General features: G+C 42.8%; 1 protein-coding gene and 1 long non-coding RNA gene across 4 annotated transcripts in view; one reads left to right on the top strand and one right to left on the bottom strand.

Moving 5' to 3' along the window:
• Positions 1-1,220: 1,220 nt before the first annotated feature.
• TENT5A (terminal nucleotidyltransferase 5A) lies at positions 1,221-8,145 on the bottom strand. 2 transcript variants are annotated; one of them, XM_008263145.4, is made up of 3 exons: positions 7,846-8,145; positions 7,043-7,586; positions 1,221-5,938 (listed from the first exon to the last, which is right to left on the bottom strand). In XM_008263145.4, exons 2-3 carry the CDS (start codon positions 7,547-7,549, stop codon positions 5,162-5,164), a joined length of 1,284 nt encoding a protein of 427 aa, XP_008261367.1. In that variant the 5' UTR covers positions 7,550-7,586; positions 7,846-8,145; the 3' UTR covers positions 1,221-5,161. The 2 variants fall into 2 exon arrangements, with proteins under 2 accessions (XP_008261367.1, XP_002714593.1); XM_002714547.5 differs by having other exon boundaries at positions 7,791-7,964.
• A 1,356-nt stretch (positions 8,146-9,501) lies between these two features.
• The window catches only part of LOC127493011 (uncharacterized), a 168,068-nt gene continuing 158,091 nt past the window's right edge, over positions 9,502-19,478 (top strand). Inside the window, exon 1 of one of the 2 annotated variants that reach the window (XR_011388638.1) lies at positions 9,502-9,748. This is a non-coding gene — a long non-coding RNA (uncharacterized lncRNA). The remainder of the gene's footprint in view (positions 9,749-19,478) is intronic. The other variant, XR_011388637.1, reaches the window with a different exon arrangement.

Here is a 19,478-nt window from a genome sequence, read left to right as displayed (position 1 = left end):
GAAGCACTGTTGTATCATTGGTTTCAAACAACGCTCTGAGGAGGAAATTATAGCTTCAAAAATATGTGATGGATTTCATGATTTTATACTTTCATTTAAACACAATGATTTTAATTTCCCTTGGTTTTGCTTCTTGGCTATTAATTTTTGCCTTTTCTTTTTCTTATTAAAGGAACTGAAAGGGAACAAGGTTCTTAAGGAGAGGAAGGGTGGATTACTTCTCTCGAGGCTTGGCTGGGTGCAGCCTGGTAATTCAACTGGAAATGGCAGGGTGTATCTAAGTCTAAGGGGAGCTTAATATACACTGTTGTTGTTCAACCCTTGTTTAAAAACACTTATGTGATGACCACAGACATGTGAGAGACTGGTTGTCGAAGAATGAAGAGGTTGCAACAAGGAAAGAAAAGAAATGACAAATACTATTATCAAACAAAATAACCACCTTGTATTTTTATGATGTGTATGTGAGGAAAGCTGGCTTGTAATACCAGGAGTGGCTCTTTCCTAGGCACAATGTCGAACACTGATTCTATCTAACATCTGAGCTTTAAATGGCTCTCAGAACCTCAAGTATGTCCTATGGTTGCCTAGGCCTACTAAATTGTCATGCGACTAGTATTTTGAAAATCTACAAAATTAGGCAAAGTTTAATTAATAAATGTATGCCCCTCACAATCTGAATAGGTGTAATTACATTAAATGTTAGCCAAAAGGTAGATGTCCTAGCACCCAGCATGTGCATGTGTAAACAGTATATTCGATTTGATTGTTCTTCCTTGTACGTCCCCTGCTGCTGTTTATTCCCCTCACCTCCAACTTAGACACTCTGAATAGTACTTTAGACCTCAGACAGAAAATACATTTAACCACCAGGGACAGAATCCCAGCCCTTGGGCTCCATGTGAAAGCCAAGGCCCACTCAGGTGACTGGAGCCCTGTAGTCAGTGGCCATGGGTCTCCACTCCGTGCAAAACAACTCTGACTTTTCACTTCACACTGCTGAGTTAATATCCCAGCAAATATTTTTGGCCTCTATTAACTAGATTCTTTTGGAGCTAATAGAGCCGGTCAGAGACAGGCTGGCAAGCTGAAGGTTTTCATTTCCTGTGCTCCAACTGGAAAGTTGCTGAAGGCTGGTCTTCTCCACATACTGCCTTGTCAGGTTGTGATTCAGACGATCTGGTCTTTAGCCAACAGACATCAAAGAGAGCAGACACAAATCAATAGAAAAAAATAACTTCTTTTTATTTACAAAAAAAATCCAAATATTGGATGCTGTAAACAAAATTCACAATCTGATCCCTCTAGCACTGATCCAAACATGTCAGTTTCTAAGAGTCCATTTTCCATCAACTCCTTTTCTGCCTGTGACACAGTCTATAGTCAAAATATCCCCAAAGAGTGACCCAAAGTGCGGCTTGCTGCAACAGGACGCTTCAGAGCAGACAATGGATGTAGCGAGGTTGGAGGGAGAGACAGCCAGCGGGCAGAGCCTCCTCCATTCTGCAAAGCTTTGCAGCAAGTCTTGCCAAGTTACCTTGACATCTTCCACTATGTACTTTTACCATTTACTTTGTTAGCAAGCCATTATCATAAAATATAACATAGAGATTCTTTCTTAGCATTGAAAAAGCTATGCTAAAAGAAATCTTAAAGAATGAATATATTTAAATAGGTGCTATATATGAAAGAACTTTTTTTTGGCTTTTTGGTTTCATCTAACACACTTCAACAAAAAAAGCTTATTTTTAAACTGCTGACAGCTTTCAACAAAATACATTTCATTTACAACATAGTTCACAATATTTATTTAACAAGTATTGCATGGAAAACAACTTTGTGCACAGTAAAGCAACCAACGGTAAGCAAACAGAAAGGGGTGGGAAAAACAGTATGTTCACTTTTCATTTCATTTCCTTCTTGGCTTGGGTTACAGATCATTTTCTATCCTTGTAGCTTTTGGAACCATGTTAAAATAGTCCACCCAATGTCAAAGTGAGCAGTTACTTGTGATTCCATTTCTGGTAGGGACAAGTCCACCTTGGTGTAGGAGTTCTGCAGGCAGCTGAATTTACTGCAAACGAAGTAAACTTTTAAAAGGGAACTGTTGCAGGCGAGTGTTCTCTGACATGCCTGACTGGACAGGTTAGAAGAGCCTCCAGAAGACAAAATATCTTCCCGTTTTAAAGTTACAGCACACGAGGCCAGATAAACACGAAAGCAAACAAATCACAGGCACTAACAGGGAGTTGAGAGCTATTCTTTTTCTCTGACCTATACACACGGCTCTCTCTCACCAGACATTCAAATTTTTAGGCCACATATCCACAAAGAGAGACATATATTCCACTGTGCATTCAACTACATACGCACAAGACTAAAGTACATACAAAATAGAAATAAATTATATACGTATTAAAGTAAATGCTGACAAGTTTTGAGTACAGCCTGGTCTAACTGAACGCCAGGTGCTGGCACTTTCAACTAAGCTACCAAACCTCAAGTAAGCAAAAAATGAATATAAATATTTGAGAAAAATGAGAAGTATATTTTCAAATAGGGCTCCTCCCTACAAAAATCTGTGTGATAAATTAACAGCAGGTTGTTGCAATGTCAGAGTCAGAGATCTCCAGACTCTTTAAAATAGTAAACAGCTAATTTGTCAAGAATCGGGATAAGAAGAAAGCTGGTCACCAGTGGCTCCTGTGTTCCTGAGCATTGCCTTAGATTTTTTGTTGCTGTTGTTTGTTTTTTTGTTTTATTTAGAAAACTTCCAAACAGCTAAACAGGCAGAGAGCTCTCGTTTCTTCTGATAGGTGAGGATCAGGCTTAATCTGTAAATTAAATCTTTCCTGGTACATTGCAATTAATTTTTCAACCCAGGGCTAGAGTGAAGGAGTCTGAGCCAAAGTGGGAGCAGGAAGAGTTCCCCAGAAAACAGTGGATGGCAACACAAGGGCTGTGTCAGCTCTAAGAGAATTCACAGGGAAGCTGTGACAGCAAACTCATTAGGTTTCTGTTAAGGTTTCAAAGAAAGCTGTACAAAATGTGTTCAGGTAGGTTCACCTGGATTAACCTAGCACTGAACATCTGAGAGATACCGAGATAACAAACAAGCAAACAGGTTGCACGCCAACAGGTGAATGCTATTTTCTCCCCCAGTCCTTCTTTAACTGATGACAAAAATCTTCTTGTTGAGTATTCAGAGGAATTTTCACAGGAAGCAGCCGTCCACTAGGGTTGATGGGGATTGTGTGGTTGTTTCACTACAGAAATGGAAGGTTTTATGTGTTGGTTCAATTTTTAGCAAATGCATTTTCAGAGACCAGTGTCTAGAGGAATTAAGGTTCGAGAAGAAAGGGCAATTTGGGGATCAGCCATTCTCAAACTGTAATGGTAATGCCAGTTCATTTCACAAAGCTATACTGGTCTCCCAGAGAAGACAAAATAAAGTTGGATTTGATTTAGTGAGAGATGATTTAATTACAGTACTAAATATTTAAATGCAGTGTGACAACCAGATCAAAGAAGTTTCATATTGGCATGATTTTATAAAATATTATATATAATATATATCTCATATATAAACTTTAAGCAATTGTGCAAATACTCTTTAAAAAGGGTCATTTCACATTTACTAAATTCTAGTGGTCCAGAAATGCAGAATGCATTCATTAAAAAATTCATTTAAATATTAATAAGTAGTGTTCAGATCACCAGAAATTCTTTTTAGCAGTTAGGAATTTAAGTAGCCTACCACTGATTCATAATCCACTAGATTATATACCATGGAGGCATGCAATTAATTAAAAAGGGGGGGGGTTCAAACTGTCAAAATGACAGTTCAATATATAAAGAGTGCTCTGCCAAACAAATATTCTCCCATTTGTGGAATTCTCTGGCTCATAAAAAAGGAAAGAAAAAAAAATCACTAAAAATGTATAATCTCTGTTCTTCCTATCAAATATATTACTTGCTTTCCTCCTTCATTTAATTTTTTAGTTGTGGGTTTTAACTCATCATTGCAATATGCCCATATCTCATATCATCCTGTTGAAAACATAAAAACATATAGTAAACATTTCCTATTTGATACATTATTGTAGATCATAGTCAATGTATTGTGTGTATACACACGATACGTGTATATATACACATAAAATACACACGTACCTATAATATCACACCAACAATGTCAACTTTATACACGTATTTGCCAAGAAAAAAATAGGGCATTTTCTCCACCATTCACAAGCTTATATGTTGTTTTATTTTCTTCTTGAGTCCCTGATAAAATAAAATAAGCATTAAACCATAAAACAATTTTCCACTTCAAATTTTCAGAAGGCAACAGGCACTTTGATGTGTATTGGTGTGTAACAAATATAGTATTCTTCATATATTTTACTATACCTCTTCTACTTGGGTATTGTTATCTGTTAAATCTTTGGTCCTTGAGCATACTTTCTTTGCCCCAGCTGTTTTTGCTTGCATTTTCACATTTTAAAAATGCGAGCTATGCACGCAGCTGGAATTAATGGATTGTGTCATCTTAAATTCTGCTGTTTGTTGTGAGAACTGCACCAACCTACTACTGTTCATTTGGAGCAAGCCCTTTCTGTTCGCACAACAGAAACACTTGCTACAAACTCAGATAGCAACACCAACATCGGAGTTCTCCTCCCTCCTGTACTGTTACTATCTGAACTCTGGAACTCACAAACAAGTGGAGGTGAGATCTTTTTTTCCTCTGTATTTTCCCTTTCAAGATTTTTCACCTTTAAAGGAAATTTTCCACTTTTTGTCTTCACTATGGCAAAGCTATGGGAGCACTTACTGCAAACCCATATTGTCATCAAGCAATTTTTTTCTCTTGTTATCTTAAGAGAACCTGGTTGCTTTTAATGACAGGTCTCTTTTGTTTCAGACAGAATCCAGTTGGGTAGGATAAAGGGAGGGTCAGGAAGGGAGATCTTTCAAGATCATGCTCCCATACCTACAGAAAGATCCACAAGCTTCGCCAAGCTTAAATCCTGGAGCATATCATCATTGCACAAAACACATCCCTAATCAGGGCTGGGTCATTCTTTTTGTTTGTTTTTCTTTTTTCCCCCCCATCTTGTCTGAAATGGCTTCCCCACGGGACATTTTTAAATGATTCTTAATTGCAGGGCAGCCAAGTAGAATATGTCTGTTGCTGGCATGTGAATACTGGCTGAACCTGTGCAATGTAGTAATTGCTGAAGTTGGCATCTGCTACATAGGGGGCCGGCTGGTAATAGCAAGTGACATTAGCCACATTAGGGATGACGTTCTGGTCAGCTAGCACCCGGATAGCCAGCATTGTGATAAGATTTAAAGTCTGTCTTCTCTCATGTCCCATTAGGCACACTGTGCTCTCATTCACCACTCCGTGAAGGGTCATGAGATAGTCGTACTTGCGGTCTTCCAAGCCCACGAAGTGGTTCTGCAGATAGGACTCCAGTTTTCTCTGCTGTTCTCCAATGTCTGAGAAGTCGATGAAAAACCTGGAACACATGTACCTCTGGAGGGTCTTGATCTCATCAGAGGCGGGCCTGAAGCCCCTCACTAAGAGGTTGCAGTACTTAAGCAGGCCTCCTCCTCTGATCTCCTCGGGATTCCTGGTGGCAATGATCTTGTTACAAAGGTGATCAAAGGCTTCGTGAAAATCACCATAAACACTCTCACCGATGATGGTGGGGTGAAATGTTTCGGTCATTGGATTCTCTGAACATTCGTAAAAGAGCAGAAGAGAGTCTAATTTGATCTGAAAAGAATCTACACTGAATTCAAACTGCCTCCGGAGGGAATCCACAAATTTCAGTTCCACATTTTTGCCACTGTTGTTTGACAGGGATATAAGACTCCATCGGTCAGAGTCATTGCACACTTTAACCATTTTCTGCACATAAGCTTCCTATAATTTAAAAGATAAAACAAGAAAATGAGCAAACCTAGAAAAAGCAATAAAATAAATAAAACTTCTTCATTGCTGAGAATAAATTTTGCACTTTTCCTTTTGTTTGTCAAGTTTCAGCAAAACACTACCTGCAGGCTTAAGCAGTCTTCTGAAGACAGGAAAAAAAATTTAACGAGTAGCTTCACTGTCTGGGAAAGAGACTAGAAGTAATAGTTTGAGGCTTTTGGCAGAGGCAGCACAGCAGTAAGAGGCTCTGTTGTCATGTCTGACTTTTGCAATTTTTTTTTTTTTTTTGAAAATAGTCTAATGGGCACCATATCCACACGGCGTCCAGGTAATATTCCACAGACACAGAAGAGCACGCAGTGGTTAGTCTCTCACCCCCGTCCCCAGACACCTCGTTCCCTTCCCCCTACTCCCTCCCCCCCCCCCCCCCCAGGCCGTTATCAGCATCCCATGAGGGTCCCTTCAGGGTTACTGTGCAGTTATAATCAGACACGAACTACAGTCCGACACTGGAAGGCTGACGCTTCCTCGGACAATTTTTAACTAATTACATAAAACGTGCCGTAAGCCAGAGCGGAGGGCGAGGAGAAGACAGTAGCACTAAACACTTAGCACCGAACCAATACGGAGCACCACCAGATACGTCCCTAATTCCCAGACTCGGCTGAAGGCAGCTAGGCAACCTATTCACATTTTCCGGTACAAGACGAAACCCACTGACTCAGTTCTGCTGCTGGCTGCTCCTTCCCCAACTATATCACAAACAACTGACTCCGTTTCAGTCTCCACCGATCGGAATCTACCCGGCCCAAGGTTCCAGCAAGAAGAGCCAAGGGTCAAAAACCCAGGGGAAAAGGAAGCCGCCGGGGCGCAGAGGAGGAAGCGAGAAGAGCGGTGGCGCTGAAGCACCCAAGTACACGCAAAGACGCAATGCCGTCCACGCAGCTTGGTTTACTCGCGGGAAAAAAGCAAAGTCACCAGGAAAGTCATTCCAGGGCGCCCGCACAGGCCCCCAGCCCTGCCTCCTACCCGCCGCCCCGCTCCAGCCCCCAGGCCCCCAGGCCCCCAGCGCGTCGGCGACGGAGGCGGCTTTACCTTGAGCGTGAGCGGCGTGATCTTCTCCTTGTTCACCCCTTCGGGCAAGAAGTCCAACAGGCAGTCCAGCACGACGTCTTTCACAGTCTGAAACTCCTCTTCCCCGCGCAGGTCGGCGCAGAAGATGAGGTCCAGGTCCTTGTAGCCCAGGCCGCTGTCCTGGTGCAGGACGTGGCTGGCGGCCGAGCCGTTGAGGCGCACGTCGCGGACGCCGATGCGCTTCTCCGCCAGGCGCCGCCGCACCACCTTCACAATCAGACTGGGCTGCAGCTCGAGCGTGGGGAAGTTGCCGCGCCCGTGGATCGGGATGGTCTCGCTCAGGATGCCGTCCAGCCGCTGCACTTGCTCCCAGGTCAGCACGTTGCAGTGCGCCGTGGGGCTCTCGCAGTAGTCCAAGCAGTGCCCGCCGCCGCCGTCGCCGCCGCCCAACTCGCCGCCCAGCGGGATGTAGGCACCGCCGGGCAGCTCGTCCTCGGCCATGGCAAAGTACCCTTCGCCCTCCGCCATGTAGTGCCCGCCGAGCGCCACTGGGCCCTGCTCAGTCCTAGGAGAAACAAGTGGGGTGCGGGGGTGGGGGAGAAAGGAGCACGGTGAGGACGCGCGACAGCGGCAGGCAGTGGCCCGCCGTGGTCTGAGCGCGCAGCCCCTCCTCGGCTCGCCCGGAGACCCTCCCCACCCCACCCCAACGCACCCCACCCCCCGCTGGCCCCAGCAGTGCCCCGCCGCGCCCCGCACAGCAGCCCCGCACCAAAAGTATCTCTGATGCATCTGGAAAGCGCAAGCGAGAGTCCCGTCTGTGTCACCTGGAGGCGGCCGCCCCTTCTAAGAGCGCAGCGAGCGAGGAACCGCGAGGCGGCAACACTGCCCGGAGCTGCTAGCGCACCGCCGGCAGCGGCTGGGATTTCGTTCTTCCCAGACCCCCGCCGCCTGCACCGCCACTCCCGCCCCTCGCCCCCGCCCGAGCCGCCGCCGCCGCTGCCGCCCCCGCTGCAGTGGTCCCGGAGGTGGCGGCTCCCGCTCCGCCGCCGCACACGCTCCTGTCTCTGGAGCTTTAGCAGTTGTGCGGGGGAAACGTCTTCAGTACTTTTTTTATACCGGGCTTCTCCGCGCTTCCGGGGCCCCGGCGCTGCGCGCTCGCCACACCCTCCTCATCTGCATAGGGCGCCGCCCCCGCCGCCGCCGCTCGCCGCCGCTCGCCCGCCCCGGCGTCCGGCGGAGCAGCCGCCGCGCCGTGCGCGGGGTGTCCACAGCTGGGAGCGCGGGGTGTCCACGGCCAGCAATGCGGGGGCTCCGGCCGCGGCGCTGTGCGGGTTTCCGGACGCGGGCGCTCGTGCGTGTATTTCTACAGATGCTAATTACGTACGCCACACGCAAGCCTCTTCTCCCACCTTCCCTCCCCTGCCCCTCCAAACAAGGAGACACTTAAAACGCCCTGTCCGAGGACTGAGAGGCCATGAATCCCACTAAATCCATGTCACCGGATCCCACTAGAATGGCCTAACTACAGAAACATCCCAAGCGAGAAATCCCGCCCGGGACCGCGTCCCTGCCGCGCTGGGGATCGAGCGATGCCGTCTTGGAAACTCTGTCTACACTCCGTGAACGAACTCGGTTCCCGTGCGGGCCAGCGAGTTCACGCGTCCCACGCAAACCGATCCCCTACGTGAGGGGCGGGCTGGCCGACAACTAGGTTTCGATTCCCGAAACCTCAGAACGCGCCGGGGAAGTCGCGGCGAGCCCGCGGAGACGCGGTGGGCGGTGCTGCGGCTCGCGGACGTGCGTCCGGCTGCGGCCGCGGGCGGCCCGGAGCGCGGCGGGGCCCGAGCGCGTCCCCGAGCGGCCGGCCAGTGGCCGAGCCCCGGGCGCGCCCCAGCGAGCGCGCGGCCGCCCGGGCGACGAAAGCGCCGCCGAGCGGGGCCTGACGCGCCGCGGCGGGAAAGCTGAGGCGGCGAAGCGCGTTCGGCGTAGCCCGCCCCGATGCGCTCATTTCCAGTGAATGAACATGTCAGTGGGAGGTGGCGCGGCGTGCAAAATACGTTTCAGAGGCTCCCCTGCTAGCGTCGCTCTCCTAAGCTATCCCTGCACACCCGCTCCCCCACCTTTGCAGACTGCTCCCCGCGCTCTCTACTTCGGTCCGCGCCCGCCGGCCGCTCGCCGCCTCTTTCAGCGGTTTGCTCTCCACGTAGAGGCTGTGGGAGGTTGAGGAAGAGGCGGCTGCGGGGAGAACGCTGAGGCAGCCGAACGCGCCTGCCCCCAAAGCCGGCGCAACTCCGGCCGCCGCTCCTGAAGTTGTGGGAGCCCGGAATTAGCCTCCGAAGCTGCGGGGCGTGAGGTGCGGGACTCTCCCCCGCGGCGCCGGCAGCGGCGTGACGCCGCCGCCCCCTGCCGGCGCCCTGCGGAGCTGCGTCCCAGGACGGAGAGCCGTGCCGGCCGCGGCCCCTCAGCCGCCCTCGCCGCCTGAGGAGTGGGCACCTGTGGTCCCTGTCAGCATGCTCCCCGGAGGGGGAGACATAGAAAGGCAGAATGCTTGAGCAAGGATGGGTAGCAGTGAGTTTGCTGGTGCACTGAAGGAAGGCTTTTGGGTTGCAGGGAGTTACGGAGCATCTCTGGGCCTGCCAGTGCTTAGCGGTCTGCACAGGGATACCTCTGTCAGTGCTGAGCATGGGATGTCTGCGGCTTGTCAATACCTTGTCGCTGGAGGACAAGGTAAGTACAAATAGCAAAACGTTTTTTTTTTTTTTTTGAAAGTGGGAAAAGGCCCATATAGATTGGCTCCCTTCGGTGGCCAGTGTGAATTCTGCCCGTTTTTAAAACATGGCCAGAAAAATCATCTATTAGATGCAGCGTACTAGAAAAAATCAAGTGTTTATGCCCACTGTAGTTATTTTCTAAGTTACTTAACCTTCCGTTAAAAATGAAAAAAATAAAAAGCAGAAGCTGTGCCCATCCCAGGATCTTATTCTGTGGATCTAGTAAGCTGCCAGGTGGTTCTGACACACACGTGCCCAACCCCACTTCGCGCTTTCCTGACAGCAGCTACTACAACCCTCCACCCCTTTCTCCAAGTGGATACCCTCTCCCAAGCTGAGGCTGCCCTTGCTCCCATGGCCTCTCCCTAGCATGCAGGCCATGACTGAGAGGTGGAAGCAGAAGATGAATCTGGACATTGAGGGCATGCTGTCACACTCTACCGAACCTGAGAAGGGAGCCTCTGAGCAGCCCTGGGGCAGGACTCATCCGCGCCCCCCCCCCCCCTCCAGGACTTGTGGCTGGCACTTCCCCAAACCTTTCACTTAAGCATTCTCCACTTCCCAGCCATAACCCAGACCCTGCTGACTCCTGTACTACGGCACTCAGGACGTCTTATGCTTGACAGTGCCTTGGTGGACAATTTAGTCCTTGGATCAATATGTGTTCGATTCATAGCTGCCTCTTGTTACATACTGTTGAATGACAATGTTGTTCATTGTCCCTCTTTTTTCTTGTCCTACTGAAAGGTAATATTTACACTCGGGGGAAAAACATTCGTCCTTACATAAAATTGCAAATTTGCAATTGCCAGCATTAACATTTTTTCTAGATAACAAAATAATTATCCAGTTGTAAATTCCAAAATAATTATCCAGTTGTAAATTCCAAATACATTCACAGCCAGGAACTTTTTCAGCGTAGTTACTCTTAAATTGAAGTACAGGATTGCTTTGGTTTTCATGCTTTAGCTCCTGAACCTCACTGGTAAGTAATTTTCTTGTTCACATTTAAAAGAAAAAAGTGACAATGTCATACCAGGAGTTGAAGTTAGGACCACCACAAAACTGAAATACAGACAGTCTAAATATAGATTAATTTCTGAGGGAGCTAAGAATCTTTATTTAAAATTTTTAAAGGAAAGCCTTATTTACATTTTTGAGAGAAACATGATCTTGATTGAAAAGTTATAATCCATACTGAAATAAGAATTAACAAGAAGAAATTTGGTATTGGCTTTTAAGAGGGTTACTATTATTAAGGTTGTTATTATGTACCAGCCAGTGTTCTCAGTATTTTTATACATTACTTCTTTTGAACTTTCTTAAAAAACAGAACTTTATATATTTTCCAAAAATAAACATAAGGAGTAAGAGGGTAAGTAATTTCGAGAAGCAGCAGAACCTTGATTTGGACCTGCAGTGTTGGGCCCCTTATGTTCTGGGAGTCTCTATCTTTACATATTCCTTTTAGTCTTCCCTTTGGACTGCAACCATACTCTACTGCTTCTTCCTTTCCAAATTCTGGATGTTCACATTTGTCATAGCTGCACAGGCCAGGGCATTCTATCCTGCAAGAGTTGAAAACCAGAATGAACAATAGCCTGACGGAGCTAGTGGGAGCTTTGAATGACCCTCCCAGCAATGAGTGGAGAGCTAGACAATATGCTCACCAAGAGTTTTCAGGAAACCCACACACACTGAACCACAGCAGTAGGTTTGAAGACTGCCACAAAGTCACTTAGCAATGATGCTCTCTTTCCTTTGTTGCACTGTTTGCTTCCTGTCTTCTCAAACATGGGAATTTCAGAATATAAGAAGCAAAGGAGCTTGAAATTATTTTCCCAAATTCATGCTGAAGGGGACATAGAGGAGAGCAGAGAACACTGCCAGTAAACCTACTACTTCCCTCTCACCCAGTGCACTAGCCAATCTCCTTCATGTTTGTGTTCCTTTCTTGCTTTTTTTATGCCAACCCTTTCCTTTATCTCTTTGATTTTCCACCTACTACCCCTTCTGCTGTTTGATCCTTCCCACGAAATGTGGCATGACCCTGCAGAAGCAGCATGCATACAGGCAGAGCAGTGGCCATATTAGGAGTTTGAGGCAATTCCCACCACCACTGTTTGAAACCTTCAAAGACAAATCCTGATGATTCCTGAGACCACTGAGTACCTCCTTGTCAGGTTTGCACACACAGGTATCTTCATTTCACAATAAACTGAAGATATGCCCATTGTCCAGTTAGTGTTGATAGAGCACCAGCTGATCACAGTGCTTCATCTAAAAATTAAAAAACACTTGAAAATGAAATTACATGTTTTCATAAGGAATTAGGGCTTGACAAAATGACTTTTCCCATGTTTTTTCAAGGAAATAGCAAATGTTTACTCAGAGCCTATCAAGAACCAGAAGCACCCCAAGTCATAAACTTCTAGGTTAGTTTGGGAATAATGGTTCAACCTATTCCTTACAAATTATTACTAATTGACAGGTTGAAATAATAGTTTTAAGTATCTCAACACTTTTTTTCCTGTAGTATCTCACTTTATCTTCAAAACTGTTCTTGCCAGTATTCAGTTATAAATTTCAAGATGAAACAAGTTTTGGTGATTTTCTCACTATGTATACAGCTAGTTATGAAGAAGTTAGTTAAATTCAATTGTCCTCATCAAGGTGCATCACTCTTTCCTCTTGAAAACAGTTTACTACATCTGCACGAGTGACTTCAAGTGATCAGGAACAAGTAGTTGAGCATAAAGGGATCCTCTGACTACACATGGGGTCAAATGTGTAGGCTACATTCTCACCTCTGAATATCGTATAATGGATCAGTACTATACTGTTGAGCATCTTGTACTTTCCCAGTTATTTTAAGTGTATTTATTTGAAGTATATGGCCACATAAAATAATTCCATTCACAGTCACAAATCAGTGAGGAAATTCAATATGTAAGCTACAAATAGGGTTGTACAAACCTGCATCAACACTCTTAAAATAAAACTTTGTATAGGGATGTCCTTTAGTAGAATTCTTCATCAGAAAGACTAGCCAGTATTCATTTTATTGTGCTGTTATCAGTACCTGTTATGCCAGAAGTCCTTCCTGTTTTGACATCTATGTGAAATTTTTGCCGTTTAAATCAATGTTGTAAGTCCCACAGACCAGACTGCTTTCCAAACTAAAGAGACATTCAAAAGTTTTATTCATTTGGTAAAATGTAAACTAGAAATACATACCTGTTTTCAAAGGCCACAAAATATGCATAACTAAATTGCAATAGTGGGTTTACAAATTTTTGCTTCTGTAAATTTGTGCTAGAAGATGAAATGCCCTAGTGAAAATATTTATATTTACTTTGTGGAAATTGTGAAGTTTTGTGAAGGATACTAAGGGGGAATATAATAAATTATTCCTCTTTTCTAAAAGGAACTTGGCCCAGAATGTTTGTGTAGCTTGTGAAAAATAAGGTTCTCTTTTATGAATATATCCAGATCATCTTAGTGTATTTTCAAGGCAATTCTTACCTTGTACTGATGTGGGTACATTTGCTGGCCACTGATAATTCATTTTCACATGAGCTTTAAAAATTTCAGAGATACTTCAAACTAGTGTTTTCCCATTTATCTAGTGTCATTTAAAAATTTTTTTTGTTGTTTGAAAGAGAGACAGATAGCCAGAACAGAGTGCCCACCTGTTGGTTCACTCTCCTGATGCTGCCAATGATCTGGACTGAAGCAGGGAGAGCTGGAACCAGGAACACAATCCAGCTCTCCCACATAGGGAGCAGGGACTCAATTGCTTCTCAGGGTACACATTAACAGAAAGCTGGAATCTTAAGCCACTTAAATATATGGTGCAGGTGTCCCAATCAAATGTTTAACTTCTAGATCAAACACCTGCCCTCATCACCTTGTTTTTAAGGTCTTTTCCTATTAACTCAAAATTATCTGCTACAAAACAAAGAACTAACAAGTTAAATAGTACAATTAATGTTATTTTCATGAAATTATGAATATGGTAGGCAACCAAAAAAAAAGATTATATTAGAAAGTCTGAAAAACTGAATACAACAAATAATATTAAACAAAAGTTTTTTCCTTGAAGCTCCTAGGATGATGAACAATTTTTAAGAATCCAACATGGGAAGTGAGATACACAGCAGACCCATAGAATGGCAGATGTCCTAAACAGCACTCTGGCCTCAGAATCAGCCCTTAAGGCATGCGGATCCGGCTGAAAAGCCCATGAGAGTATTTCAGGCATGGAAAGCCAAGACACTCTGGGGAAAAAAAAAAAAAAAAAAAAAAAAAAAAAAAAAAAAAAAAAAAAAAAAAAAAACCTAAATGAAAGATCTCCACGAGTGAAATCCCAGTGGAAAGAACAGGTTATCAAAGAAGGAGGTACCTTTCTCTGAAGGGAAGAAAGAACTTCCACTTTGACCATGGCCTTGTCTAAATATGATCAGGGTCAGTGAACTCAGGGGGCTTCCAGGGCCTTGGCAGCTCATGACAAGAGCCTAGGGTGATTACTGAGGCCATAAACAAGAGTGTCAATTTGTTAAGTCAACAACAGGAGTCACTGTGCACTTACTCCTCATGTAGGATCTCTGTCCTTAGTGTGCTGTACATTGAGATTTAATGCTATAACTAGTACTCAGACAGTATTTTTCACTTTATGTTTCTGTGTGGGAGCAAACTGTTGAAATCTTTACTTAATGTATGCTAAACTGATCTTCTGTATATAAAGAGAATCGAAAATGAATCTTGATGTGAATGGAAGGGGAGAGGGAGTGGGAAAGGGGAGGGTTGCGGGTGGGAGGGACGTTATGGGGGGGAAGCCATTGTAATCCATAAGCTGTACTTTGGAAATTTATATTCATTAAATAAAAGTTAAAAAAAAGAATCAATTTTTAAAAAAATTCTACAAACCAGACCTTGGAGAGAGACATATGACCCCCTTGGAAATCCTGGGATCTTTAAATTCTGGGAGGATAAAAAAATTACCTGTAGACACTCTACAGGGTATGATGTTACTCAAAGACTTAAGAATTTATTCCAGCAATGTGATATAAAAATTCAAATTTAGCAGTCTATTAAACAGAAAAGCTTCAAGATGCTAGTGAATAGGCTTTAGTTGAGAAGATGTGGAGAAGAAAAAATATATAAAAATTATTGACATTTGAACCATGGAAGTTTCTAATTGGAAAATATTGGTTTCTAATAATCTCTGACTTTAGTAAGAGTACTGGGAATTAAAAGAGAGTTTGGATTGACTCATGTTTAAAAACACTGAGTATCCGAAGTCTAGACAAGTGGTTGCTACCACTAAAGGGGGATAGAAGATTTGTACTCTAGGTTTTGAAATTAAGTATTTAAGAAAGTAATTGAGTAGCATACAAGAAGTGGCATTCTTAATTTTTCTTACCATAAAATCATGTTAGAATATTAGATAAAATATGGTACCTGGGGTGATTTATCTCATGGTTTCTCCATGATTTCATTTGAAATTCTGAAGAATTTTAAAAATGCATTAACATTAATTCAGCAACCACATACTCCTTCACCTATTTATTGTGAGTTTTCTATAAAGAGTAGTTTAGTGTCCTCACATTAATCAGAAATAAATGGCTTAGCTGTCTGTTATAAAATAAATGTTTCTTGCAAAACTTAGAACTTATCTAATGTCTTCTACTCTTCTACTCCTGGCATGTCTTGGAACATTATCAGTGTGGTATCTGTGGATTACACGACTTACTGAAAAGGTCAAAGTACTCAGACATGAGACAGGAACTTTGTTCACCCCTGAAGCCTGGAAACACCTGGAAATTGAGTCTATTCCATGCTCAGAGTAGTTTAGAATAAGGTACTTCCAACTCACTTTTTTTTTTTAAGGATTTATTCATTTGTTTATTTGAAAGGCAGAGATACAGAGAGACAGAGGCAGAGGCAGAGAGAGAGAGAGAGAGAGAGAGAGAGAGAAAGAGGTCTTCCATCCACTGGTTCTCTCCTCAGATGGCCACAACCCACCAGAGCAAAGCCAATATGAAGCCAGGAGTCAGTAGCTTCTTCTGGGTCTTCCACGTGGGTGCAAGGGGGCCAAAGACCTGAGCCATCTTCTACTGCTTTCCCAGGCCGTAGCAGAGAGCTGAATCAGAAGTGCCAGGACTCAAACCAGTGCCTATATGGGATGCCAGCACTGCAGGCAGCCACTTTACCGACTATGCCATAGCACTGACCCCTCCAATTCACTTTTTAAAAAACATCAGAAAGCATAAAAACACAACACTAATAAACTGTATTTATATTTAAATATTATTATAACATAATGTAGTATTTTAATCATATTTATTTAATACATTGCAATGCATTTATTTTATATATTATAACTCTAGAACAAGTACAGACATGTAAAAATAGTCTTGAATGAAAGTAATTACCCTTTGCATATTGGGTAGACCATTATTTTGAGTCACATTTTCTTCATAAATCAAAGAAATTGAATTAACATGACTAATTCTTAATCTACTTTGTGTCTAAAGATAGTAATCATTTTAATTAAAAAATTGAAAATCAAACTAATTACTTAGATATTTTATCTACATGATATTTAACAGCCAGATGTCTGGTTAAACGTCTTGTTTTTAACAGAGTAAAATGGAAATGTTAGTTGTCTTCTAAATTTAATTAAAGACCAATTTGATCAAAACATTTACTCTAGAACTTGTATTATAGATTTTGAATGCCTGTATTGATCAAATTAACTATACTTTATAAGCTGCACTTTATTTTTATTGTTTTTAAAGATTTATTTATTTTGAAAGTCAGAATCACAGAGAGAGAATGGAGAGACAGGGAGAGGGATCTTCCATTTATTGATTTACTGTTCAGATGACCACAATAGTCAGTGCTGGGCCAAGATAAAGCCAGAAGCTTCATACATTTCTCCCATATTGGTAGCAGGGACCCAAATACTTGGGCCATCTTCTGCTGCTTCTCCCAGGTCATTAGCAGAGAGGTAGATTGGAAGTGGTAGAGCAACTGGGATATGAACAGATACCCATATGGGATGCCAGAGTTGCAGACTGTGAGTTTATCCACTATGCCACAACATTGGCCCCACAAACTGTATTTTTTACTGCACTAAAGCATGAGTAACCATAGATTTTTGTCCCCTTAAACTGTAATATAATGTGAGCTGAACCATAGTAAGGGCTGGTGAACAACACAGGTGCATTGGAAGGTTAGCATGTGTTTACACACATGGGCTTTTATTTATCTTCATTTTTCCTAACCAGGTTCTTTGTTCTTTCCTACTTCCTTTCTCATTTCCTATTCCTCAATACAGTTAAATGCATGTTGAATCAATCTAGTGCCATCAGCCACTACAATAGTCACCTTTTATAAATCATTTAAGCCTGGTCACTATGGTGATCTAGAACTCACTCAGCAAGTAATCTAGATTAAATACACTAAATATCTTCTGTGTGTCTCATACAAGTCTCTTAGGAGGATAACATTTTCAGTTTGAAAATGGTCAGCTTTAAAGTTTTTGTAAATATTCTAAAAGTTTCTAATGATCATTTGATGACTCATTTTTCTGAAACTCCACTTACATATCACTAATGGGATTTTATTCCAGATTTTACACTTTTCTCTGTATAGTTCCAAAAATACTTCAGAAGCTTCACCAATATTCTGATATTTAATCAATTGACATTTGAAGACTAATACATTTTTAATTTCAAATTGCCCTCTAATACAGAAGATGCAGATTAAGAACATGTTACATATTTTTATGAGGATGTTGCATTACTAATTACTCAAGTTCCATAATGATAAACATATACACATTTTGATTAAGACTTTCGTCTTTATTATACTTGTATTCTGAGGACATTTAAATATAATGGCAGTATATCCCACATTAAAAATCAAAGTATGTGGTCTGAAAACTAATATGAGGACAAAAGGACAGTCTATTTTAAAACCTTTTAGTGCTTCAAAAACCTATACTGTGTGGTGTTCATCTACCCACTGTGCCAAATTCTGTTTTTTGGTTCATTCCCATGAAAGCCTCAAAACACCAAAGTGTATACAACTAGTGGCCTTGTTCAGTTAGAGCAGAAATGAAGTATATGAAGATTCCATTCAATACTCATATACCCGCAGAGGTACCACCACACTGTCTATTTTACTTATGAATAAAAGCTTTTGCACACCTAGTTGAAAGCACTGACCATCAATATTCATTTGGTAAAATTGAAATGTAAGTTCCCCCCAAAGCCTATAGACAGATGTGGTATCTCACTAAAGAGCACCGTGGTTATTTTAAACTCAGGGACCTGCAGTTTCAGTCTCTTGTGATGACTTTGTCTCCAGCCATAATGTTCCCCTCATCTTTGGCCCCAGTCCATTTTGCTTTCATTTAGGGCTGATGCTACTTTGTTTTGTTGTGTGAGTGTTTAATCATTTTTGGTTAATAAATATGCACAAGGTATGTTAGTATATTTGTATTGGAAAGCTGAACTTTGATTACAATGAAGTAGAACATACCAAATATTATATCATTAGCAGATAAGTTGGTTCAGCATATGTGTTAGATCACTTTATCCAATTACATGAGTCAAGTTCCTGGGTTAGCTAACCCCTGCAGGCAGTGGCCTGCTATATCTTGCCAGGTGAGGTCTTTTTTTGTGTTACTGCTCTCACTGTCAGAATATCATCTTTGTAATTCTATAAGGGTTGTTAAACTCCCACTGGTTTCCTACATTTTGTATGAGTTGCACTGTTCCAGAATCAGATATTTCTTTAAAAAGAAGACTTCTATTGTAAAACCTCACAAACTATAATCGATCAATCAAAAATTAGGTAATAACATATACTAACCCTAAAATAACCAGTTCATTTTGTTTTTAATAAATTGTGATTGAAAGCAACTTGGCTCTAAGAAACTGGGTTTGTTCCAAAGGTCCACAGGCGCTAGAGATCAGCTGTCTGTGTTCCTTTGACCCATGGCAAGGCCGCCTTAGTTAATGCCACACTTCCTTATTATTCATTGCTTGGGAAAAGTCAGTGGCTGACATGGAAACAGCTGAGTGCATTATTCTAAATTGAAGTGATTAAATCATGAGGCAGAGGATTGGATGCAGAAACCCCAGGGATGGATATTTTTTCCTCATTTTTGAAAGTGATTTTTCCTATGAGAACCGCTAACAACTACTTCTTTTAATGCAACCATACTTTATTTCATGTGGTCATAGGAAGTTCTTCAAAGTTCAGACTCAGGAAAACATAAACAATAAAATAGTCAATACAAATCTTTGTTGGACAATTATAGGGAACCAAAAAGATAGGAACCCCTGGGAACAACACCCACAGAACACATGCATTCATGTCATAGCTTTGGGGAAGTATTCCTCTAGCACCAGGCTGAGAGGGGATCAACACAAGATTGTGACAGAGAGCCAGGCTGGGATAGCAGACTGGGCAGTAAAAAAATGAATGTAAATATGTGGATATTCCTTAGAGCATGCTAAATATGCCTTACGGCAAGTAAATATGCCTTAGAGAATGCCTTAGAACATGCTAAATATGCCTTACAGCATGCTTGACACTTTGTAGGCACTGCACACCAGCTCATTCTTCCTAGGAGCCAGAGTAGAACTGAACGCTTAGGGTTGGAGGCC

The sequence above is a fragment of the Oryctolagus cuniculus genome, chromosome 5, assembly GCF_964237555.1.
Source record: "Oryctolagus cuniculus chromosome 5, mOryCun1.1, whole genome shotgun sequence".
NCBI classification, from domain to species: Eukaryota; Metazoa; Chordata; class Mammalia; order Lagomorpha; family Leporidae; genus Oryctolagus; species Oryctolagus cuniculus.
This window is presented reverse-complemented; position numbering and strand designations above follow the sequence as displayed.